Source organism: Apus apus, chromosome 2 (genome assembly GCF_020740795.1).
Source record: "Apus apus isolate bApuApu2 chromosome 2, bApuApu2.pri.cur, whole genome shotgun sequence".
Taxonomy (NCBI): Eukaryota; Metazoa; Chordata; class Aves; order Apodiformes; family Apodidae; genus Apus; species Apus apus.
Genome location: NC_067283.1, coordinates 107,160,544 through 107,186,623, shown reverse-complemented (window position 1 = coordinate 107,186,623; position 26,080 = coordinate 107,160,544). Strand labels below are relative to the sequence as shown.

General features: G+C 38.9%; 1 protein-coding gene across 1 annotated transcript in view; it reads right to left on the bottom strand.

The window, feature by feature from the left end:
* Positions 1 to 26,080, bottom strand: part of YES1 (YES proto-oncogene 1, Src family tyrosine kinase) — a 52,386-nt gene that overhangs the window by 6,494 nt on the left and 19,812 nt on the right. Inside the window, exons 2-5 of the mRNA XM_051610485.1 lie at positions 10,129 to 10,401; positions 4,232 to 4,331; positions 2,998 to 3,096; positions 163 to 266 (exon numbers count right to left, since the gene is read on the bottom strand). Coding sequence (XP_051466445.1) covers positions 163 to 266; positions 2,998 to 3,096; positions 4,232 to 4,331; positions 10,129 to 10,393 — 568 coding nt within the window. The 5' untranslated portion in view covers positions 10,394 to 10,401. The remainder of the gene's footprint in view (positions 1 to 162; positions 267 to 2,997; positions 3,097 to 4,231; positions 4,332 to 10,128; positions 10,402 to 26,080) is intronic.

The window sequence follows — 26,080 nt, the reverse complement described above, 5'->3', positions numbered from 1 at the left end:
AAAAATTTAACACCATATTAACCCTATCTTCCCCGCTGTCATGATACATGTGTGCACTGGCATATGCAAAATGCGACAGACATGAAAATGCTCATTATATCCACCCTGACTGAGGCAGGGGGAGGAACGGGAGAGAGAAGAAATATACATAAACATACATACCTTTAGTGGTTTCACTCTCTCTTACTAAGAAAATACCACGCTGGTTCCCAGGATTTAGAAGTAGCCTTTCTGCATCCTTCCTGCCCATCTTACCAAAATACCACCTAAAAAATGTTAAAGGAAATATGTGCATGTAAAATCTTTCTATGCTTTGGTAGTCATATAAATACAAGGTTTAGAAATCTCAGGCATTGACTGGACTACTAATATCCTAAAGCAGTTACAGATTAACAAAGGTAATGACACCCATGTATGATAAAGATGACCTATTTGTATATGACTTTCATCTCTACTGTTTGCAAAACACATGTGGAGAGGCATCTATCCAAGTTTTTTCTGATAGCTTAACAATGGGCATTAACAATACTTAACATTGAAAGAAACACCCTCCTTCTGGTTAAGAAGTTCACAGGTCAAGCTGCATCAGATGACACACTTTGCGAGCACACTCAAAAACTGCAGCAGCTGAAATTACCTTCTCTAAGTAGTTTTGGCTGTAGGTCAGAAAACAGCATTTAATGCCAAGGGGATGTGCATAAATATCATCAGATCATCAATCATTCAGGTTGCAAGGGGTCCTTGGGAGGTCTCTGGTCCAGCCTCCCACTGCAAGCAGATGAGACCTCGCTGCTCAGGGTGTTGTCTACTCCAGCCTTGAAAAGCTTCAAGGACAGACCCTGCTCAGCCAACCTGGGCAATCTCTGCCCCTGCCTGGCTGTCCTCAGGATAAAAACGTTTCTTCTTAATTCAGTGAAATCTCTCCCTTTTCAACTTGCATTGCCTCCTGTCTTTCTCTTCCTCGGTAGAGGGAGCACTTTCTTGTCCTGATTATTTAGAAACAACCCTGTGGTGGCATCATTTACTTCTCACAAAGTGCCACAAAGTGTCAATTTCAAACATTTTCATTTGGCACTGTCCTATCCTCAAGCAAACCTGGCTTCACAAGTGTTGGGAGAAGAATAACAGTATTGGAAACTGCTGCAAAACAATGATTTTGTGAGTGAAACTTGTGGGGGAAAACTAGGTAAGGAAGGATCATTGTTTTGGCCTGTGAATGGAATGGCTTGTGCGGTCACTCAGGAATTTGCAACTTATTCTTACTTTCTATTGCCTTTGCAGTTTGACTGTTTAAGAAGATGTGCAAAGTTATAATTGGATGCGAGAGTACATACACTTGAGACAATTTGGATGCAACCTATAATCTTACTGAAGCAAACTTGAACCCTAGTTAATTACTTTACATGAAAATACCTCTTCCCCAGACTACTACAACAATTTACAGACTAGACTGTAGAATGCTATTTTATTTCACCACCTATAAAATAATAATAGGGTTTACTTGTTCTTGTTATGAACATTAAATATGTATATTACAGCATAATTCAAAAGGCACATGGATGATATGGACCCCATCACAAGCAGTTTGTGATACAAATGCCTTCAGGTTTAGAAAAGACCACCTAAAGAAAATGTCAGCAACTTCTGGCTGTGTATTGCTTTTGCACTTTTACCTCCAACTGCAATCACAACACAAACCTTATAAACACTATCAAAGCCCAGGCTAACAAATGAACTCTAAAACAAGTGTAGTGGTGCTACTTAATAAAATTAGCACTATTTCTTTAAAAGAGTCGGTTAAAAAAAAACTTCCTCACTCATCATTCCTGACTCTCACTTCCAGTAATGATATAAACCTATGACAAATCCCACCACCCTGTTTTGCCAGTCTTTACGAGAAGCACTGCATTCTTAATTTGCAAAGGGCTATCATTTCCATTCTACCACCACTGCAGCTGCAATGACAATATGCTTTTATTGCATAGTTAAAAAAAATCCCCAAACCAACAAAACTCTCAACTTTTTTCCCCCCCAAATCAGAAGTCAATAATTTTAAAAGCAGCTGGAAGTCAAGGGCATAAAATAACAGTATGTTATTATTATTTGATGCAATCACTTTTTAATAGCAAAGAGCCAGGTGACAGCAGCAGCCCATGCTAAAGTCTCAGCTTGAGATTCAGGAAACATCTTGGAAATTGGGCAGCTTTCCCAGCAATGCAGTAGCAAACACAGAAGTGTGCATATCAAGTATAAGGGAATTGCTTACTGGCAGTACCATGCCTGTATAATGCAGCAGGAGCTGTAGAGCATTAAGTTTCTAGTACAACAAATATAATTAATCCCTTGGATAAAGTATAACCTGCAACTGTACCCCAACTCACAGTTCCCACAGTAACTTTACGTGATTCTGTAAGCACTCTGGGATCTTTGTTTGTAAATAAATGTAGGAAGTACTGGCACCCAAGGCAATTCAATTTTCCTAATTCATAGTAGTCCTTAGCGCGCCTAACAATTCAGTCACCAAAAAATTGTTATAGATTAACAGATTAGCAATAATGCTCCACACAAATGTTGTTTTAGAATTTAAGATTAGGTGCTACCATGGGTATAGCTGATCTAGAATACAGTTTTGGCAAGCAAAAATATGGATAAAACCCTAGGGTTGATGGTGTGTGTACTCTTTGACTTAAAAACATCCATTTTTGCTTTACACGAAACACAGCGCACATCCCCCAGGTCTTCATTATTGCATTCTTCCATCCTTTTTTTCTTTAGCCCTACATATAGCAGGCAGGTATAAAACATTTGCATGAGTGTCCATCTCACACTTACTAATAATTACACCTTTGACATCATCCAAGTAGCACTACTATCCTTTAATTAGTAGCATTGTCCTACTTTACTCTTAAATGTTCCATGTACTGAAAGGAATAGTATCACCACAGGGCACAAAGTGTAGAATGGATAATAAGAACAGATTGACAGGATATGTCTTACTCTTCTGCTTGAATGGAGTCTGCAGGAGCTACATAATTGCTTGGGATGTAGCCTGTTTTTCCTGTAGCAATGGATCTTGCTTCCCACCAGTCTCCTTCCCTGAAATGCAAGACCAGTTATCTCTTCCATGTATAAAAAATACATCACTCCCTGGCACCCGTAATATCTTCACATATTAAAGGCAGGTTAAATTTAGGTAATATGTTATTTTAACTACAAAGGCATCTAAAATAGTTTGTTCTGCACCTAAATATATTTTTCTTTTCATTTTAAGCAACATGTGTGCCACTTAGTGCAATTTTGCATTTTAAAGATGTGAGGTTTGGGTTTGTTTAAAATGTAAAAGCAATTTATTGATATATGCAAAATATAAACCTAAACCAAAACGTTTTATGGCAGATAGATGTAAATAAACTTCCCAGTTCTCTGCTCTTTAACTGCCTCTCCCAGATCATTCTGCTTGTATGCTGACAGTGAGCAATAAAAGAAACACGAATTCAACTAATAAATTTGGAGAACTGGATTAATGAAAACTGCTACATGTATGACTTAGAAATACTGCCACAGACAAAAGTTGTGTGTAAAGAAATCTCCAAGGTGAACAAATTATTTCCTTTTCACTAGACTTTGAGAAATCAGGCTGTAATACTGTAAAGCTGCCATAATTGAACTAGAACATCAAATCACCCTAAACTACCTGAGCGTGGATTGACTGTGGAGACCAGCTAGACGCACTTCTATGGAGAGATGTCCCTGCCCACAGGCAGTGCACTCGCCTCCAGCACTTGCAGCGCAGCACTGCAGGCTGCACACACCTCCTCGTGAGATACAAACACCTGTCAAAGAGAACCTGCAAGGTGCAGAGCCTGGATGGGGTGGGACAGCCTGTGCCTCTACCTCTGCTGCCCCGAAGGTGGTTGCTGTACCTTGCTGGAGCAGGAGTGGAAGTATGCTACCCAACCAACCACCCAATCAAGAGAGAGAAGGCTTGGGGCTGCCCCAGGCACTAGAGTTCTACATCTGCACCCAAACCCTGACCTCAGCCTGAAGGTTACTGTCCTACCAGTATTAATACTTTAACCCCATGCTTGTTGAACATTGAATGCATTCAAGAAAAAAAAAAAATAAAAAAAAAATTTAATCTACTCTTCACTGAAATAGGATACGAACATTTCAAGAAGAGCTGAGGATTCCCAAGAACAAGTAGGTGAAGTTTGTGAACAAGAACACTTACGTGTTATTTATTATCTGGAACCGTTCACCTTTTTTAAATGAAAGGTCATCTGTAGTTCTAGCTTCGTAATCATATAAGGCCACAAATACAGTAACGCCACCTTAGGAAAAAGAAAAAACCCACACATGTTAAAGGAGTGATGTTGCAACACTTGACTGAGGGACTTGTCCATGAAACAACTCATCAATTTTGAGTTGGACACAACTAAGCACTTGGGGTTCCATCTCATTCTGGAAGCTGGATCAATAATCAGCTCATTTCTGAAGACAGATGATAGCCTATAAACAGACACTCTAAAAACATGCCTCCACACTCCAAAAAAACCCAGCTTGACATACTAGTAATTATAGCACTTCTATACAGACACCCGCACAACAAATCAGCAGTACAAAAAGCTGGCTTCTTTATTAAGCAAGCTTCTTGTTAAGAAATGCAATTCTAGAAGACCCTACAACACTACTACAGTGATCCACCAGCCACCATTTTTTACAAAAGTAGTTTCCTGTGGAACTTAGCTATAAATAACTGATGTGCTCCCAACTTTATGGGGTTACACATCAAGATCTACTCAAGGAATTGAACCAGAAATAAAAGTATTCTGCTGGGACAAAGAAATTTCTCTGTTTTAGGACTAATTACTTTTTAATTCCATCAAGTCTCCCCAGCAGTGAAGCAGACTCTTGCTGAGGATGATCCATCGGTGCATTATTCTAGAGAACATGGACCAAGATAAATCACAGGATGAACAGCTGCACTCCACCAAACCTAAGGAATTTGCTTCCCCATCATACTTCTGGTACAGGGCATATTGCTGAACATGTCTGAACATGTCCCGCAAACAGGACATATGTGAGAGATGAATGGTAGGGAGGCTCCTGTATTTACGGTAGGAAAACTTTATCTGTACTTAAAAGAACTAATCTATAAAGCTGGGCTAAAAGAGGGTGAGAGCAATGGGAACAGACTGTATGAGATATACAAATGATAAGCAAAATTAAAGAACTATGTATCATAAGTAGGAGAAAGTGCAAGTAAAAAAACCCGCATATGGGCAATTCAGGAAGACTTTCTAAGCTCTAGAAATGCTATTTCACCGTCCACAGACATTTAGGAAACCTAAAGATAGTCCAAGCAATACCTTATTATTGAATTTATAATATTACATCTATACCATGCACATCTGTGCATCAGGATACACATGAAAGATGACTAACACAAACATGTTGCATCTAATTTTAGATCTTACAATTAACATGCTAGTGATCAGAAAGGAAGAATGTGTATTGTCTACATCTAATATTCTCTTGCAAAGTACACTTTCTGATACAAGCTCCTAATCACTTAAATATTTTCATTTGATTTAGAGTCTTCCTGTGATTAAAGTCTCTCAGCAGGCCTCAGCTGGAAATGAATTTACAGTTCCTCTAGGAAAAACAGAACAAAAAATCCCCACAGGAGGTTAGACTAATTGAGGGTTTTTTTCAAGTGTGATTTATGAACGGAAAATGAATTAGAATATTCCCTAGAAGTCAACAGTGCCTAATCTAAGTTAAAAATTGACGTATTTCTACCAAATCCTGCTGGCATTACTACATTATTTTGATGATGCAAACCGTTACAGGGAGCAAGAAAACTGTGGCAATACATACCACGTCTGCACAAAGAAAAGCCAAATGTTATGGAAATAAACCAGGCAGTTCTTCAGCACATGAAGAAAATCAATACTCTCAGTTCACAGAATCACAAGGTTTTTAACTGCATTTAAAGAAAATTAAAGACTCCAGGAACTTTGAAACAAACTGTACAACATCTAGGAAGATACTAATGTGGGAACAAGAGAAAGATTAATTCCTTTAGACAGTATAGCACAAGAAAAAGTAATGGATACAAATGTAAGCCATGCAATAAAAAATAATTAGTAATGGTCAATATTTGTGTAGTCTTCAGTATTTTTAAAGAAAGATTTGGAAAAGATAACATAACCCTTGCAAAGGTTTGATTTCAAACACTTCAGTTTCATTCTCACTCACAACTGTTATTTATTCCATAGCAAAGAAAACAAAACACTTCAGGACACAGCATCAGCACAGAATGTTTTAAACAAACATACTGCTCAATTTTTGACCTTTTTTTGAAGAGGTTTTCTTTGTGAATCACTGCAAGGTGATCTAGTTTAGCTGTTCAAGCTATTTGCGATTATAACATTTCCCTTAAAGATTATCCTTTCATTAGGTCAGTATTCCCATCTTCTAATCGAGAACTGGTTTTGGCGAGAAGACTTTACATTCTTATTCAGCATGAGGACTCCAGAGCACCAGTGCTTAAACAGCTTAATGGAATGCAAGAACAGCAGTCCACTTTTCTGGTTTGATTTTCAGTAGTATTTTATGAATTCAAAGTATTTGATGACTGAGAATGTGTGATACAGGGGCAGTGTGACTAATTCACATTTCTTCTCCTTTCCTGCTCTAGGGAATAAAAGATGGCTCAACTCTATCAGCCACACTATAGGCTACGATGACAACCATATCATCCTCTTGTCAGACATCATGGATGGACTGGGAAAGTAATACTGACACTTATGTCCTGTTTCACAAGCCCATCTATTTTCTCCTTTTGTGAAACAAAGGGCCATAGAATGCAATCCTGTGTTTTATTTGTCCCAAATACAAAAAGCTTACAGCCAAATGAAGTTCATTATCTGAGAATCATAGAATCATCCTGGTTGGAAGGGACCCAGATGATCATCAAGTCCAACCATAACCTAAATCCCCCTTCCATAACCTAATTTACCCATTCAGTGCTTAAATCATGTCACTAAGCATTATATCTCTTTTAAACACTTCCAGGGATGGTGACGCCACCACCTCCCTGGGCAGCCTGTTCCACTGTCCAACCACTCTTTCGGTAAAGAAATTCTTTCTAACATCTAATCTAAACCTCCCCTGGTGCAGCTTCAGGCCATTTCCTCTCATCCTGTCATTGTTCACTTGAGAGGCCAACTCCCACCTCCATGCAACCCCCTTTCATGTAATTGCAGAGAGCAATGAGGTCTTCCCTCAGCCTCCTTCAAACTTATATATTCACAAAAAACACCCAATTTTGATTGATCTGAAAATCAGTACTGAATATACCAAACAATTGCTGGAGCAATTTTATTTACTTATTGTTAATGTGTGCTTGTTTGTGGATGGGCTGGTTTTACAAAACGAGGAGGAATAATTATATATGCAGTATCGTTTTACTTGATCACAAAATGATGGGAGCATTTGGGCAAATTAGTGTGCCTGCTGACAACAAAATTTGTACTGACAATTTGTAGACAACCTTTTCATGAGAAAACTACCAGCAGGAACAGGCTACATCCCTAATGCCTGGTAATGCACAGGACTGTCTGCACACATTGCTGGAGATTCCCATGTGAAAAGAGAACCAGATCTAGTACGAAGAAATACAGAGAGGTTCTCAGAGGAGATGAAGATTTCTTTACGCATGACTAAAATTTCCTTAGCGGAGCTAATGAATAAAAATAAATGCTGCCCTTATTTAATTTCTGCATACGTTCATCCAAAACGGGGATTCAGAGCTGGCTCAAAAACTTTTGAGACAGGGTTGATGCTTGTTTCAATTATTCGATTTTTAATTAATTCCCAAAAAGGGAAAACAAGGTGATCATTACCTGACAATTCATATTTGGTTTCCTGAATTGCTTAATGTCAAGCCCACAGTGGGTTTTCATGGCTCTTCAATTTCTTGTGTTTAAAGGATTTTAAATGCCACTGTAACACAGCAAACATTTAAGCACTCTAATTGTTCTAACATTAGAGGTTTGTGGGAAAACTACAAGTAAGACTAATTAGGAATTATTACCATGCTTTCTGAAGTGTCTGTGCAAAGCTTCTAGAATAAATTACTCTTTCCTCTCTCTCTCTCTTAGAAAAATAAATGACAGCTTCCTCTCAAAAATATCCAGCAAAACTAAGCAAACCACTGAGCTTAGCCATGTGCACAAAATCAATGTTTATGTAATGAAGTCTTAATATTTTGATATAAAGGTGGGTTTATAACATCAAATGTGCATATTGCTATAAAATGCTGCATCTTCACAGATTTTCTATCTCAGCCAAGAAGGTCTCTATGCCTCTTAAATTTTATTTTTACATTTTCAACTTTGGTTTTAATATGACCACCAACAACGAGAATTCTGCTCTTTTGTTTCACACATGTTCATATAGTAAAGTATACAGAGTATACTGCATATCCATGAGTGCTCTGAGTTGGTTGATGTTGTTGCTCTACCACTCTTCATAATATTCAAAAGTTCATGGCAAACAGGAGAGATGCCTGAGAACTGCAGGAGAGCCAGTGTCACTCCAGTCTTCAAAAAGGAAAGAAGGATGATCCAGGAAACTACAGACCAGTCAGCCTCACCTTCATCCCTGGAAAAATGATGGAGCAGCTTGTTCTGGAGGCCATCTCTAACCACATGGAAGAGAAGAAGGTTATCAGGAGTAACCAGCATGGATTTACCAAGGGGAAATCATGTCTGACTAATCTGATAGCCTTCTATGATGTTGTGACTGAATGGATAGATGCAGGAAGACCAGTGAATGTAGTCTACCTTGACCTTAGCAAGGCTTTTGACACTGTGTCCCACAACACCCTTGTGAGCAAGCTCAGAAAGAAAACAGCTCCATGGAGAAGTACCTTGGAGTCCTGGTAGACAACAAGTTATCTATGGGACAGCAATGTGCCCTTGTGGCTAAGAAGGCCAAGGGTATCTTGGGGTGCATTCAGAAAAGCGTGGCCAGTAGTTCGAAGGAGGTTCTCCTCCCCCCCCACTACTCTGCCCTAGTGAGACCCCACCTGGAGTACTTTGTCCAGTTCTGGGCTCCCCACTTCAAGAGGGACAGGGATTTACTTGACAGAGTCCAATGGCAGGCTACAAGGATGATTAAATGAGTGGAAAACCTGTCTTACGAGGAAAGGCTAAGAGACCTAGGACTGTTTAGTCTAGAGAAGAGAAGACCAAGAGGGGATCTTATTAATGTATATAAATATCTGAAGGGTGGGTGTCAAGAAGGAGGGGCCAATCTCTTTCCAGTCATGCCCTGTGATAGGACAAGGGGCAGTGGATGCAAACTAGAACACAGGAAGTTCCACCTCAACATGAGGAAGAACTTCTTTCCTCTAAAGGCTATGGAGCACTGGACACGCTGCCTAGAGAGGTTGTGGAGTCTCCTTCTCTGGAGACTTTCAAGACCCGTCTGGATGTGTTTCTGTGTGACCTGCCCTAAATTCTGTGGTGGTCCTGCTCTGGCAGGGGGGTTGGACTTGATGATCTCCAGAGGTCCCTTCCAACCCCTACCATTCTGTGATTCTGTGATACCCTGTTTAGCTTTGCAAGTTAACAGATCCAATGTTGCATAAGTAACTTATAGCTAATCAAATAAGTCTGAAAATCAGTTTAAAATGTAATTTTCCTGAATTTGAAGTGTTTTTCATTTTGCACCTCTCTCCAAAAGTTCAAAGCCATTACTCCATGTACATCCCTTCAACAGCTTAAAACTTACAACACAATTTTATCAACTGTTCCCATTACTGCCTTTAATAAGACTTACATTTGTCTGTTCAGTGATCCTAAAAAACCCACTTTAAAACCAAAAACCAAAACACTAACCCCCTGAGCTCTGGTCACTAGTAAGTATGGGCTGAATTATTATCTGAGCAATAAAGATATTGAAAATCAGAAATCCTTAAAAGGCAATTTATTTTAAATTTGCAATTTACTTCTGTATGGCAAGGGGTCATAGTATTTTTTTTAATGACTGTCAAGCTATATTAACAACAATAACAGCGATAATAATATAAATAGCACCATTTTATGTAACGCTCACCTGTTAAAGTACTAGGATATGGACTTGGCACAGCTGAAAACGAAGATGATGCTCCTCCAAAGGGTGTCATTCCTGAAGGCCCTCCAAAAGGAGTCATGGAATGACTATTAAAATTAACTGCTGATCCCTTTATTGACGGTGACTGTGTTGCTTGGCTGGAATCTGATCCATAATGGCTCACGTGAGAAATAGCAGGTTCTGGAGTATTATCAGTTCTGTATTTCATGGCTGGACCTTTATCTTCTTTGCTTTTAATGCACCCCATGGTTGCTTCTGTGGGAATGAAAAAAAAAAAAAAAAAAGGTTAATCTCCATGCTGTGTTTTTTCAAAATTAACAGACAGGATTCCCAAGAAGTTACCAAAAATGCTGATTTATTACTGTTTAAAAAACCCAAACCAACCTGCAATGATTGCTACCACATGCAGACTATTAACTCCAATGAGGAAGTGTTCTGGAAGAAAATCTAAGCCATTCCTGCACTAGAGAAGATCTAATTATTTGCCCTAACAATACCACATACTAACAGCACACTTGGAATATTCTTCATTCCAGTCTCTTGATGGACTGTAAATGGTAAAAAAGAAAAAAAAAAAAAAGAGGGAAGTAGGCAAGATGAGGAAAAGATATCAAAGACTTCTACAGCAGGGTGGAAGGCAAAACAGAGGTCAATTACATAAAGCAAATCCAAAGCAATGATATGAACAAAATGAAAGTGGCATTTCTACTTTATTTTTTAAGCAACTATGCAATAAAGTTCTGAGTTGCTGATGGTATTACAACTAACATCTTTAAAGACATAGATAAGTTTTCATCCATTGCTATACCCCCAGATACAACTCATAAAGAAACCTGGAATATCCATTACTACAGGATAGGGTTAAGCTCTAGAGCCAAACTAGAATTAAAAAAAAAAAAAAATTAAAAATGGAAGAATAATAACAACATCTGTAGTGGTTCGGAGATTGAATTGTGTCTGGACCAGTGGCAATTTGTAGCCCTCCAAGGCTGCCACCAGCTCCCACTACTATGTGAGAGCTGTGTACTAGGGGGACACTCACTGCCTGCTGATGGAGCTAATCAAGAGAGGAGATGTGGCACCAACACTTAAAATGACTTCATCTGAAGAAGTCACCAGCTGCCATTTATCAGATGGTGACAAATGATAGCAGGCGTTTTCTGGCTCATCCCAGCTGGGAAACAAATCAGGAAGAAAACGGGAGCATCTATTAGATGCAACACTCATCTGGCATGGAAATTCTTATATCCTTGGGAAAAAAAAAAGAAGTTAAAAATCTACTTTAACTGCATAAGGAGAAACCTCCATAAAAACAGGAAATCAACTGCTCAATACTCTTTAATGAAACAGTTAAAAAAACAAACAGCAGCAGTCTGGAAGCATTAAAATATAACTTTTGATAACTACATCAACAGTTTCATAGACTCTTAACTAACAACTACGGAAAGTTTCCCATTGTGTATCTATGTATTTTTTTCCTTTTCAGTTTTCTCTTATCTTGTTAACTATTAGACACAGAAATAAGGGACAAAGTATATCTTATTAACTAAATACACATTAATGTAGTCACACTGAGAGAAACTAATTCCCTCAGTATAACTAACCATTACAATATTAAAAATACTGTAATTTCTGCAAGAACAATGAATCAGAGCTCCTGGAAAGAAGGCCTGTAGCCAGTGAAACACCATATGAAACTGACTGTTCATAATACTAAGAAAATTCACCCTGTCAATTCAGCCCCGATGCTATAATGTAATACAATTACTGGTGCAGAAACAAGCAGCAACAAAGTCAAATACCTGCATTTTTACAAAACTTATCTGAGAGTTTTACACAGAATAATGAAACATCATAAAGCACATCAATTTTTTTTTTTTACTTTTGATACTCTTATTGCCAACTTAGTAATCCTGCAGAAATTTTAATAGAGCAAGACTCAAGTACATGCATGAAGAACATAATGTGTCTAAATACTTTACAAAAAAAGCCTTAGAACTTACAGTACAAAAGCCAGTTATTAAGTCTCAATACAAGTCAATCAAACATCTAATCACATTATTTTAATTTCTCTACCACTGCAAATAGATGCTGTAATTGTAACCATTTTTTCTGGCCATGTGGCTGCCTAGTGTGAATTCCTGCTTTACTCTGAGCCCTATTCCTTTGATTCTCTTTAAAAAAACTGCAGTTTTCTGCTACCATTGAATTTACCTTTGCAAAAATGTATTTGCTGAGAGTATTGATTTGGTTCAAAGTTAAGCATCCCACATGACTGAAAAGTCCAATGCACTACTTATGTTAATAAAGTAGACTAAAAGGGAAATGTATGAACATCTGTACGATTAAGTGTTCACCACAAATATTATTTCTCTTTTACTTCTGGCATTTGATTAACTTGCAAGAGGCTGGTAACATTTCAAGATTTGCAAAAAACAAACAAGCAAACAAACAAAACCCCAACAATTTACCAATTCTGATAAAACTGTCAGATTTTACGCACAGTATTGCTGAATTGACCAAATGGCTGGTGACAAGACTACTCTGTACTGCAGTTGTAATTGGTATCAGCCACACTTGCTCACCTGTGTAAATTGTGTTTAGCAGCAAAAAGTTACCATTGCTGTACTTGAGTGCCACAAAGAAAAGCCCTTATTGAAGGTCTGAATTCATCCTAGATAAACAGAATCAGCCTCTCCCTTGATCCCTCCCCAGCCACTTCACTGTTAAGGTAATCTTCTTTCAGGAGTTAAAGTGATTAATAACAGCGATTCAATCAGCACTTCTGAGAAAGACATCCAGAAAAAAACAGACAAAAATTTAAATGCTCTACTTTATAACTGCACACCCACCAAAAAAAGACAAGGAAGCAAACCCCCGAGCTTTCAAAAGTCAAAGACATAGGTGGAACTTACTATAAAATACTGTGTATGGATTTGTGAGGAGATATTAGAGGAATGAGGAGAAAGAAGATGACATAAACCAAGAGTGAGCAGCAGGGAAGGGAAAAATGATTGGCCACAATATAGGGGAAAAAGCCAATGACTTACTACTGTTAGTCTTGTAATAAAATACTAGAAGTAAAAAAAAATAATTCCTAAGCAGATCGTATGTAATGTTGGATTTGATTATTCCAGTACTCTATTTGTTATTAAAAATGTATGTAACTGAAATAACTTACAACTATTTTTATCACCCTTTGTCTGACCAGCACAATCAAGGCATATATTTCTGTCATAAAACTAACAAATTTCTTTCTGAAGCATGGAACTTTTTTTAGAAATAGATACAGATTAAAAGTTCCTGTTTGCTCTGTAGAAGTCCATCTATTCAAAGAAATGCTGGCCCAAAGTATGTTATTTACAAGCCCCCTGATCCATTCCCGTCAGTTAAATCATTAATTTAGACCAGACTGGTGTCTGCAGCAAACTACTTGAGTAACTTCAGCAACTTGTTCTTTCATGTGCTTGGTGGGCAGGTCAGGAGTCAAATTGCTGGAGGTCTATCAGGTGACTATATTCAGAAAGGCATCTAGTTCTGCTTTCCATACGAAAACAGTCCTGTGTTAGGATATTTTCAAGAAGAAACAGAAGCTAAAATGATTATTAGAAGGACAGCTGAAGGTTAGCAGGCTGCCCATAAAAATCAATAGAAGATTGAGAGTACTCCAGGAAGCAGTCATCAAATGAGATTTTGGTGACATCTAATTCGACTTGGGCTTTTTTGAGAAGTCATTGTGGTTCAATATTCTACAAACAACTCTCAGACAATGACAGCAGACCCTTAACAACCCCTCTGCTAAAAAAGAGAGCTCCAAGAAAGTCCATGCTGCCCTCTTCCAAACTCCATTTTATAGCAGAGTGCCAGATCATGAGGAAAGCTTTGTTCACCAACAATCAAAAAGTGTGGCCAGTGAAGTCTTCATGGGCTTTTTCTGCTTTCCTTTGAGAAGGATCACCTACGAGCCCAAGAAACACGAGATTTTCCTCAAGAGCCATCATATCCTAAGATACTGAGAAACTGTTCCCTTGAGTTGGGTGCAGCCTTTTTCAGCCAGCCTGCAGAGGTGGGTGTCACAAGGGAACCACTTCACTGGCGGATGTATCTTGTATCTTGTTTCCAGTTGACAGTTACAACAGTTACCTACCCATTGCTTCCTTGGGACACAATGTTCCCAGGAGTGCTTCAAGGCAGGTTTTCTACTAGCACGAAGGAAGATGCTAAAGCTTTCTTTGAAAGATTATTTTAACAGGGAGATAAACTGGAAATCTGTTATAGCTAGTTGCCCCAGAGCGAAGCAGTCTGCAAATGCCTCTAAACTCCATCTTCCCCTCATACTCTACCCCTTGGAATCAAGATTTTGAGGGCTAGATGTTAGACTCTGAAACCTCAGAAAGCAAAATCTGGGAAACATTTGTTTCACTTGCTGTCATTGATTTGATAACAAAACCCAATAGCTTGAAAAAAAACAAGGAAAATGAGGAGTTTCCTCCTGGGGCCATCTGGAAGTACTCTTCCGATCTCCCACTTCTGCTACGATTCATCACTTCCCCACATGCCTTCTGGAGACTTCACCATGATGTAAGGCCATGAATGACAGCCACACAGAGCTGTTCTGATGTGCCAAAAAAGGGAAAGATGCTCTAGGGGCTTGCTCTCTTTTCAGGCTCTAGACTAAATCAGGTACTAAAACTGTACAAGAACTAAATGTAAGAGGTAGGGCAAAACAAAAATAACTAAGGGGAAGGATGGGTGGCAACATTTCTTTTTGCTATTCCTTTCGATTACTGAAGTTGTTCACAGAGCCAAGAACAAAACGTAAGTAATTTTTCACCATGAAGAGTCAAGTTTGAAGAAAAAGCAAGTCAAATCTCTTTCCAGAAGAACAAAGCAAGACTGCAACTATCTTGCCTAAAAAACCCAACAAAAACCACCAAACAGCCATGTTACATAACATAAAAAGAAATTTAATTTGAGGTTCACAAATTGCTAATAAAAAGACAAAAAAAACCACTGAAGATTTCCACTGCTACTCTACCTTCACTCCTCAGTGTTAACAAAAATAAAGGCTTTTTTTTTTTTTTTTTTTTTTTTTTTTACGTCAAGAAAAGAAGTGCCATCATTTCTCAAATGTCAAACAACCATTTTACAAAAAGGTCGTCAAATTTCAACTAAAGTCATGATTTAAAGTTATTAAAATTTCATGCGACGATGAAGACAGGATATTTTGTGGAAAGTCTGCTAATGGATCCATTAGCTGACAGCTGACTATTTGCTCAAACAAGTGCAGAGCTAACTAACTCCCTATGTCACCGGAGACACGCAGCCTATCCCGGCTTCTCCTATACTGGGCAAACAATGCAGAGCAGCCACTAAATAGGTGGTTTCAGCTGGTGGTATCAAAAACTCACTTATTAGAAGTGACACAGACTGAAAGAAATGAAGACAACCAGAAAAGAGGCCAACAACCCCTTTGGCCAATACTTTAACATTCAACTCATTCACTCCATTTGTAACAGGTCACTGCTTTGGTATGAAAATATGGGTGGTCTTTCTTGTCTACAAAGCAACTTGCCATGTTTGCAAAGGAACATACACTAAAGAATTGCCCTGTATTCTTTGCAGAGTACATGCATTTTTAAAACGTGATGCAGCTTTTACCATGCAATATAATTTACGCTTTATGAGCTGTCATAAATCACAAAGTTTGCTTATTTTACCATGAACAACCCATGGCATTTTGAAGAAGGATGTTCTACTGGATTCAGCTTTATAATTAGCAATAATATTAGTGTAACGAGACCTTAGAAAGTCTGTATCATTACGCATTTAAAGTGCAACTGACATGGCCTTGTAATTAATGATCTAGCAAGCAGAAAGTGAAGACACAGGAAGAAGCATTAAGAAGACACTGAAGCAAGGATTTAAGTTACTAGAATTACAACATTTACCACACATCTTCCAGCAGTTCTACCCAGAAAAATACTATAAAACAGCACTGTTAGAACTTAGGTTGCCCCTATAAATAAAAACACATTTAAAAGTAACATCCTCTTTAACAGTGGCTAATGCAGTCAGATATTTTTGATCCTAATGTTTCTACAGACCAAATCCTGCTTTTATTGTGACTATACAAACATATTCAAGGACAAAATCAGGGGCTGCTGTGGTAATGTTTTTTGATCAGAATAATCCCCAGACTGCTAATAAAGCTACAGCTACCAAATCCAACATAGCAAACAGAGGATTCTGTACAAAGAGAAAAAAAACAATTAGTATAAAATTAATTTTCTAGTTGGACATTTTGTATTTCAGAGTTAAAAGCTGTTGGAAACACTACATATTTCTGTTCTATCTCATGTTGGAATCAGGATTTTAAATTTGCATTAATGACTGAGACCGATCCTTCTACTGGAGGAGCCAGTTACCTGGCTGGCAAGATTGCTACAAAACTGTGCTCTGAAAAAAACACTAGCTGAAAAATTAGGATAATCAGGAATTGCATAAAAAAGAATAAGGTAATTCAATCCTTCATGTCCTTCCATGATTTCTTGTGTGGGTTATTTTGTGGGTTTTTTTGGGTTTGTTGTTGTTGTTGTTGTTTGTTTGCTTGGTTTTTTTTGTATTGGAACACCAGAAATTTGATGGAAGTGTGCTTCCTTTCAGGTTTGAACAGCTTACATATGGAATACTTGATCAGATGTATCGACCTTGGACACTGCATCTATGAAAGAGACTGAGGATTTCCAGTCCTCTAAATTTGAATTGTTCCAGACAAAGGCCTATTTTTTGAAAAAAACACCTATTCTCCTCCTTGGAACTAACAGGTTGTATGCAGGCATTACAACCCTTGTCCCAACTCACACCAGGCCCTACCATCTGACTGCAAGGTCCCATCAGATGCTAGATTACAAAGTTGAAGGAAAAACTAACTACTGCAACAACAAGTTGTAACAAATGAAGTGGAATTAAGGATTATCAGTGAGTCAAAGTCAGGAGAGATGTGAGCATTCTCAGCTTTACCTCTCAGTCACATCCTCCTTTTATCTGGACCAAACACATAGGATCTTCTCCCACCCATTGTGTGTTTGGACAGCTGAAACTGTAAAGACAGTCTTTCATTTTAAAGACAGGCAAAAGCCACAGAAGTATATTGGGGACAATGATCATGTCATGGATGATGCATGGCTGGCTCTGCAAGATACACTCATAAAATTGTGTTTATTTATAATCACAGTTTTGCCTACACTACCTGAGATAGTGTGGATTTCCTTTGACCAGATGTGGTATGCAAGCACAGCAAGAGAAGGTGGCTTTTCCAATCACACCAGTAAGTGTTCAGGAAAGACAAACCAGAGGTGGAAGAACGCAACTTTAAAGTCACTTCTAATCAAAGATCTAGTTCAGTATCCTGACATCAATAGTGGCTTTTGCTTCTACTCAGAAGCTCCGCCTTCACCATAGGCCTGGGCATGGACTCTAACAATGCATAAGGTTTTTTCTTTGTAGGAAGAGTAACCAGCAGCAGATGCCTTGGAAGAGAGGAGCAGGATGAGCACAGACTGAGACTTCTCCAATCTTCACCAACCTGTAGCTCAGAAGATGCACAGTTCAACAGCTAAGGACTCAAGTACACAAGTAAAGTCCTACAGATATGACCCAGCTTATGAATTTAAACTAATGTAGTTAGGTCGCTGCAACATCTGCACAGGATTTGCATTAATTCCAGTATTTCATTACTTGTTTTACGCTGCCTGGTTTAAGTCTAAATAATCATATCCAAGAAAGTAAAAATAGTTATTACTATAATGATATAGATTTAAACATTATAACTTTCTGTTCTAGACAAGGCTTCTGAAAACCCACAGGAGGTGAGCATCACAGCCAAGACCAAGAATGAGATCTTTCAAGTGCGACGGTAGCAGTCTGACTTTTAGTCTGATGCTCCTAAGCAAGGCTTCCTTGTCAAAGCTGTTCAAGCATCTGAAGAGTACACTTCCACCATCAACCTCCTTGTCTTCCACTTGCTCACATAAGCAATCTCGATTCAGCTGGAAGCTGCCTACCTTGTGCACAAGGCAACAGAAATCATCAAAGAAAGAAGATGCTAGGCGGAAAAAATAAAACAAAAAATACTCAGTGCCCTAAACCCACCTGCATTAGGCACAGAGCCTGGCTGAGGGTACCCAACTGACAGCTGGAGAGAGCTGCTTCTAATTTCCACAACACAGAAAATACTTGTCAAATGTAAATGTCTAAAGGTAATTTTTAAAATTTACCAACTACTGAATAGAACTTCTATTTTAAGCGAGGTTGCTTTCAGGACCTATTCTAAACTTTCAGCAAATTCTCAAGCCAGTAACCAGCGATGTCCCCCAGGGCTGTTTTGGGTCCAGTCTTGTTCAGTATCTTTATTAATGACCTAGATGAGGGGGCTGTGTGCTTCCTAAGTAAATTTGCAGATGACACTAAGCTGGGAGGAAGTGTTGATCTGCTTGAGGGTAGGAAGGCTCTGCAGAGACCTGGACAGACTGGATCAATGGGCCGAGGCCAGTTGTATGAGGTTTAACAAGGCCAAGTGCTGGGTCCTGCACTGTGGTCACAACAACCCCATGCAAAGCTACAGGCTTGGGGATGAGTCATTGGAAAGCTCCATGCTGGAAAAGGACCTGGGGGTGCTGGCTGACAGCTGACTTACATGAGCTAGCAGTGTGCCCAGGTGGCCAAGAAGGCCAACAGCATCCTGGCCTGCATCAGGAATAGCGTGGCCAGCCAGAATAGAGAGGTGATTGTGTCCCTGCACTTGGTATTGGTGAGGCCACACTTCAAGTACTGTGTCCAGCTCTGGGCCCCTCACTACAAGAAGGATGTAGAGTTGTGGGAGCGTGTCCAGAGGAGAGCTACCAAGCTGGTGACAGGTCTGGAGAATAAATCCTAAGAGGAGAGGCTGAGGGAACTGGGATTGTTTAGTTTGAAGGAGGCTGAGGGGAGACCTCATAGCTCTTACAACTACCTGAAAGGAGGTTGTAGGGAGGTAGGAGTTGGCCTCTTCTCCCAAGTGAACAATGACAGGATGAGAGGAAATGGCCTGAAGCTGCAGCAGAGGAGGTTTAGACTAGATATTAGAAATAATTTCTTTACTGAAAGAGTGGTTGGACAGTGGAACAGGCTGCCCAGGGAGGTGGTGGTGTCACCATCCCTGGAAGTGTTTAAAAGAGATATAGATATAATGCTTAGTGATATGATTTAAGCACTGAACGGGTAAATTAGGTTATGGAAGGGGGATTTAGGTTATGGTTGGACTTGATGATCATCTGGGTCCCTTCCAACCAGGATGATTCTATGATTCTATTGTTCATATCCGGAAAAAGTGAAAAATAATTTGTACTTTTTTTGTACAACCAACATAAAACCTGCCAACAAACCTAAGACAGATGATGCAAAACGAGGACACAGCATGGATGGATTAATTTTATTTACTCCAACAGTCAAGATCACAAGGGAGAGATTAACTAACATATCAGAATTGCAAAAAGCAATTTTATGTGCTGAAATACATTATACATATACACAAGACCATTTTTAAAATCTAAAGTTCCAATGCACAGTCATACAATTTCAAGCCTGTACCACACAAAGACATTTTCTCTGACAACAGAGATGCCACAGACAAAACAACCAATATATTGTCTAGACAGTATTACTACTGCTCCATTGTCTTGAACATTTAAGTACACAGTCAATAAACAAATGGAAGCAGAAAATTACTTTTTAAAAATTTATTTATTTTGTGGAATAGGTATTTTTTTAATTTGAAAAAAATTACAATTATTTTAAAAATGAAAAGCCTCATATACTCAAGAAATCTGGCCAGAAGATTATTTCAGATTAAAATATTGACAGTTAAGATTAAAATACCTTGTCAAAGCTATCTAGCTTGTTTCAAATAGGATTTAGAAACTGATTCATTCATAGAAAGATTTTATTTTCATTGAATTCTATCTGGAAAACAACAAAAAATATGCCTGGTATCACCTAGCCTTTTCAAACATTAAGTTTTCTATTTAAGTATATTATTTCTGAAAAAAATGACTCCAAAATTTATTTAAAAAACAACTCTTCAATAGTGCTTACTAACGTAAATGAAAATAACCAAAGTTCTGTTTTCTGGATCTCCTAGTAGGAAGTATGCAAATATTTTCCCAAGAGACATCTATGTTAACAGAGAGTGAAGTAAAATTTACATGGTAGAAGAATAATTTGCAGTACTTTGTTCTGAAAATTATATGAAAATTTAGTAAGCAATTTCTTTCAAAGTTGAAGTACACCTGAAAAAAAAAAGGACTACAAAACTTGCAAGCTCTGGGAAATATAGAGATAGTGAAATTCATATGAATCTATAGTAATCTTCATCTTCTCAACCAGGCATATGGCTGAAGTAGCAATACCATGTTAAGAGGATAGAGGAATTCAATGTCAGCAAGAATCCAGTTGTGATTTCATTTGGTCCCTGTTCAACTTATAAAGAAAGGAACAGTCACAGAAATTTAAAAGATGAATTTGAAAAAAATACTATAATAAATGACTTATATTAACTCAAATCATAGCAAAGGAACACCATTAGGTAATCTCATGGAACTTAGACTTAATTCTTATGGTGTGTGTTTTGACAAAATGTTACATTACACTTGCACACACTTGCTTTGTAGAGATGAATTTTCCCAGCCATTGTTTGCCAAATGTCACTCAAAGTTGAAAGTAAATACCCCTTTATTCTTAAGCTATGTTATCTGAATATAACTGACATGATTAGCATGTTAACAAAAATCAGTAATTAAAGTATTTAAATCTAATTACTGACAAAATACTGCTGCTCATTTATTCGAGGGCCATATACCCTGATCTCCTTCAGCAGTTCTTTGCTGAACAGGAATTTCAAGAAGCTGGCTGGAAAACATCAACCTTTTGAAAAAAAAAAAAAAGTTTAAGTATGTATAAACAATGACAACTACACATGAACACTGTGCTTCATAATTCAATAGCTTCTGTTTTCCCTTCAATGTAAAAAGCAACTGAAAAATACAATTAAATTACAAAGAAATTCAAAATTAACAAAAAAATGTAAGATGACATCTGCTAAATAATACCCTTATTAAAAGGAAAATGCTGGATGACGTTTTAACTAAACAAGAAGTATTATCCTAATAGCTATCATTACTGCTGTTATAGTGCTTCTATACTGACAGATAAAATACTGTTCTTAGGCAAGAAGACCAGGAGAAATTACCTTAATTAGCTTGTCAGGCATCTTGCACAATAGAGGCCACAGTACTGCCCTAAAAGAATTTATCTTCTCTTTTTTTTTAATGGTTTTGAATGTAGGCACATGCTCAAATTCATTCAAAGTGACCTGTTACAGAAAGTTCACTCACACAGGACAAGTCCTAAATTTTACACATAGTAACCCCTAAATGTAACATGCCTGTTGTTGCATTTGAATTTGAGGCCAATGTCCAGCCAGCAATCTTGTTACACTTCTGCCTTGGAGCCCTACCACCACCCAGCTTCTGTTCCCTTTTGAAGTAAGTAGATCAGAGCTCTCTAACACTGCCCTTGACAATGGGGGAGATTGATGCAGTCCCACTAAACTCCAGTCTAGCAACTGGCTTTCCAGTCACTTCAACCACATCTTTTCCTCCCAGGTACCCTAGTTTTTTCAGTGTCTGTCTTTAACAGGGATCACCAAGAATAAAGGTGGTATTCCAGGTGAGGGATATTTCAAGAATCACAGAACAGTTGGAAAGGACCTTCAAAGATCAACTCATTCCAGCTGCCATGGCCATAAGCAGGAACATCTTTCACTGATCAGGTTCCTCAAACTCCCACCCAGCCTGACCTTGAACACTTCCAATGACGTGGCATCTACAACTTCTCTAGGCAACCTGTTCAGGATCTCATCACCCTCACTGTAAATGTTTATTTCCTTTTATCTAAGGTAAATCTACCCTCTTTCAGTTACCCCTTGTCCTATCACTACAGGCCCTGGTAAAAAACTTCTCTACATCTTTCTGACAAACTCCCTTTATATATTGCAAGGCCACAATTAGTCCCCCCAGAGCCCTTTTTTCTCTGGGCTGAAGAACTGCAACTCTGTCAATCTTTCTTCATAGGAGAGGTGTTTCTGATAATCATCTGATAATCTTTGTGCCCCTTCTCTGGACCTGCTCTAACATGTCCATGTTTGTCTTCTACTGGGGATCCCAAAGCTGGATGCAGTACTCCGGGTGGGTTCTCTTGAGAGTAGAGCAGAGAATTACCTCCCTGAACCTGCCAGCCACACTTCTTTTTATGCAGCCCAGGATGTGGTTGGCTTTCTAGGCTGTGAGCACACATGGCCAGCTCATGTCCAATTCTTCATCCACCAGTACCTCTGCTGGGCTGCTCTCAATCCATTCATGCCCAAGTCTGTAAGTCTGTATTGATACTTGCAATTGCCTCGACTGAGGTGCAGGACCTTGCACTTGACCTTGTTGAACTTCATTATGTTCACACAGGCCCATTTGAGACTCCAGTATTTATTTTGGCAGCAGCCACTGTCCCTTATGATTCTTAGGTCTTTTTCAATACTGCTTTAGAACAGGCATTTTCACATTCTGAAAGCATGGCCCACATCCTTCTTGCTACAAGTATGATAATATCTTTTGCTGTATTAATCAGGCAAGACTCTCAACTAAGCCAGATTACTCCAATCATAGAGCTGCAAAAAAAAAATTGGAAAAAAAAATATTAAAAATATACCAGTCATCTGAAAATGGTTTCAACAGGACATAGTAAAAGTCTCACCATTATCCTACTCAGGGCTTCTGTTCTGGTTTGTTTTGGTGGGTTTTTTGGTAATGGGAGAAGGGCCTAGGGTAAGAAGCTGAGAAGCTCCCTCAGCCCCAAAACCCAGCCAAGGAGCCATTAGAGAGACAACAGATGCGCCTCAGCGATTAACATATGAAAGAGCTGATATAACACCTGAGCAGAGAAGCACTTAGAGGGAGAAGAGCTGTGCAGTTGGAGGAGAGCAGCGGTGTTGGGGAAGGGAAGTGGTGCTGGAGCAGGAGAGCGGTGCTGGTGGTTGGTGAGGAAGAAGGGGAAGAAGGTGCCTGAGCAGAAGTTTCCCTGCAACCCATGGTGAGAGGGCAGCTGTCTCCCTGCACTCAGGGAGGAACGTGGTGGAACATTCCCTGGAGGTGCCAGGAGAGGTGAACTTGGCCACTGGACTTGGATTTTATGGCCAGCGGATTTGCTGCCAGTGGACTCTGATTGCACAGCTTTGGAAGACCCCAGCGCCAGGGGAGTTTGTTCCCGAAGCAGCCCGTGACTCTGTGGGAAGCCCAGGCTGGAGCAGCTTCGGACCCCGTGGGGACAGACCCCACGGGGAAGCAGCAAAGGACTGTAAGGAACCCTTCCTGAGGAGGAAGGAGCTGCAGGAACCACCAGCCTGTGAACTGACTCTAAACCCCATCCCCTGTCCCCCTGTGCCGCTGGGGGGAAGGAGGGAGAGAAATCGGGAACAAAGGGATTTGGGCCTGGGAAGAAGGGAGGGCTGGGGGTAACATATGCAAGCCCTGCTCTTTGTGTTGTCTGTGTCCTGTGTTTGTTTGATTAGTGTGAAATTAAATTATTATATTTTCCCCAGGTTGAGTCTGTTTTGCCTGGGACCTTAATTGGTGAAGAACCCTCCTTGTCCTTTGTCTCAACTCAGGAGCTTTGTCCTCGTTATCCCAGAATGTGTGTGTGGCGGGAGTTGAGTGAATGGCCACGGGGCTGCTCCTTTGTTGTTGCCCTGCTCATCATCTATCCTACAAGCACCCGGCAACATGCTCTGCACTGTGTATGGAACTCAGCCACACAGCAACTCTACCTTCCAAGCTTATCTGCTTCTGCAGGACCAAGATACTGCTGCTGCACCTCAGCAAGCACACTGTAGAAGGAAAACACCAACTTTACTCTCGTCTCGGGAGGCAGAATTGGCTTATTTGTAGGTCACTGCCATTTGTCCTAAGCCAGGGGTGGCTTCCACAAAACAGATGCACCTTCTGTCTTCAACAGAAGTTTTGTTCCAAATGTGGGCATTTAGCTAGTGATTTTGTGAGCCCACTATCAAAAACCAAACTTCGTAATTATCTCCTTGCAAAAACAAGGTGTGATTTTCCCTCACAGTCATGATGTTTCATTTGCCTAAGGAATCAAAATAATCAACTATTTCCTGCTCCAAAGTGACATGTGCGGAGCATATCAAGCTTGCAGTGATGGCATATAATTGAAAACTGCATTTTCCTCTACCACTTAAAACTGTTGAAAGGGCTTTAAACAAAGGTCATCTAAGAATTTCTGAAAATTATGTCAAAGACAAACATTTCCTGAGGGTGTTCTTATTTGATGGAGTGAAACAAAGAAGAACTATGTTAACATTTCTGTGATGGGGAGGTTTATCAAAATACAGCTCAAAAGAATCTTGAAGTCCCCAGACATCATCTAAAGATATATTTAAGATGACATCAGTTTTCTGTCGATCTTTTTAGAAGGTTTTCTATATTATGCAATGGGCCTTCCCTCTAATTTAGCATTTTCCAGCTCAGATTACTCCCTAACATGCAAGCAACACAAACCAAGCGTGAACTAGCCAGCAGCATGTAAAACACATTATCAGCCACCACTCTCTGAAGATGTGCAAAGTGAACACAAATTATACCTTTGATAAGTAAGTTGTTGTATAGGACACTAAATAAAAGGGTGTGAGAAGAGGACAGGGAAGAGACCCCAGAGCAACAACTGGAGTGCTCCAACTTCTTTTTAAAAAAAGAAACAGAGTATTAGTAATCAAAGAGTAACAAGCAGAGCAACAGAAACTTAATTTTGAGGTATTGCATGTAGGTAAATACTGTCAACCTACAATCTGGTACACCATAGCACAAAGACATCCTTCAGCTTATATTAATGGGTACAGATGACACTAAATAAATACGCAGGTAAAATGCCTTGGTAATTTTGTATTCTCAATCACTCTTGTACCTGGTTTTCAGGAGTACACAATGTATACTTTGAAGATTCTCTTCAAGCTAAATAACTACTGTTTAGTAGCAAATTTTCTTGTTCCTAACCAGTAACCAGAGCTTTTAGCAATACTCTTTTGACTCCAAAAGTATTGCCAGAAGGAAGGACCAGTTCCATTTCAATTAAATATCAAAGGTAGAAACACTGATGGTTAGGGATTCAGCAGAGGCATGCATGTTAAACAACTTAATCCTCAGTAACTTTGATGAGTTATTTAAATGTTGGTCATAGGTCAGAAGGATTTAAGTTATGAGTAATAACAAAGGAAACAAAACATTAACAAGATTTTAAAATAAATAATGCTGCCTAAGATAGAAGCATTGTAATGACAGAACTTCTCATCTTCAAAAATACACAGCATGCTTAGAAGAGCTGAAATATGTACGTTGCTGCAGATGACTAGCTTCAACTGAAAATGTAGGTGAAACCAAGTATTTATTGAAAAAAAAAAAAGCAAATATTTTAAATAATTCTATTTTATCATGTACCTATAAAATAAAACAGGAAGAAAGCCTTGTTCCATGTCTCACCTAGTGGGTAGAGGAGAAGTATTTTAGGTTCTTTTATGTAATTACCTTATTAATTTCTGTGTTCTGGTTCTTCTTATACTGATCTAAAGTAATGGTTTACAAAAACATAAAAACTCATATTTCTCACTTCTCATAAGCTAAAATAGGAAATTGTAGCTGAGAGACAGTTAAATGTGCTCCTTATACAGCAGAAATGGGCTTTCTTTACTAAGCCTCAGATCTTTTAAACTTCAAAAATTCCTTAAGTCCTCACCAGTTTTATCAAACTTAATGCTTCTCAACATCATCTTTCAAGCAGG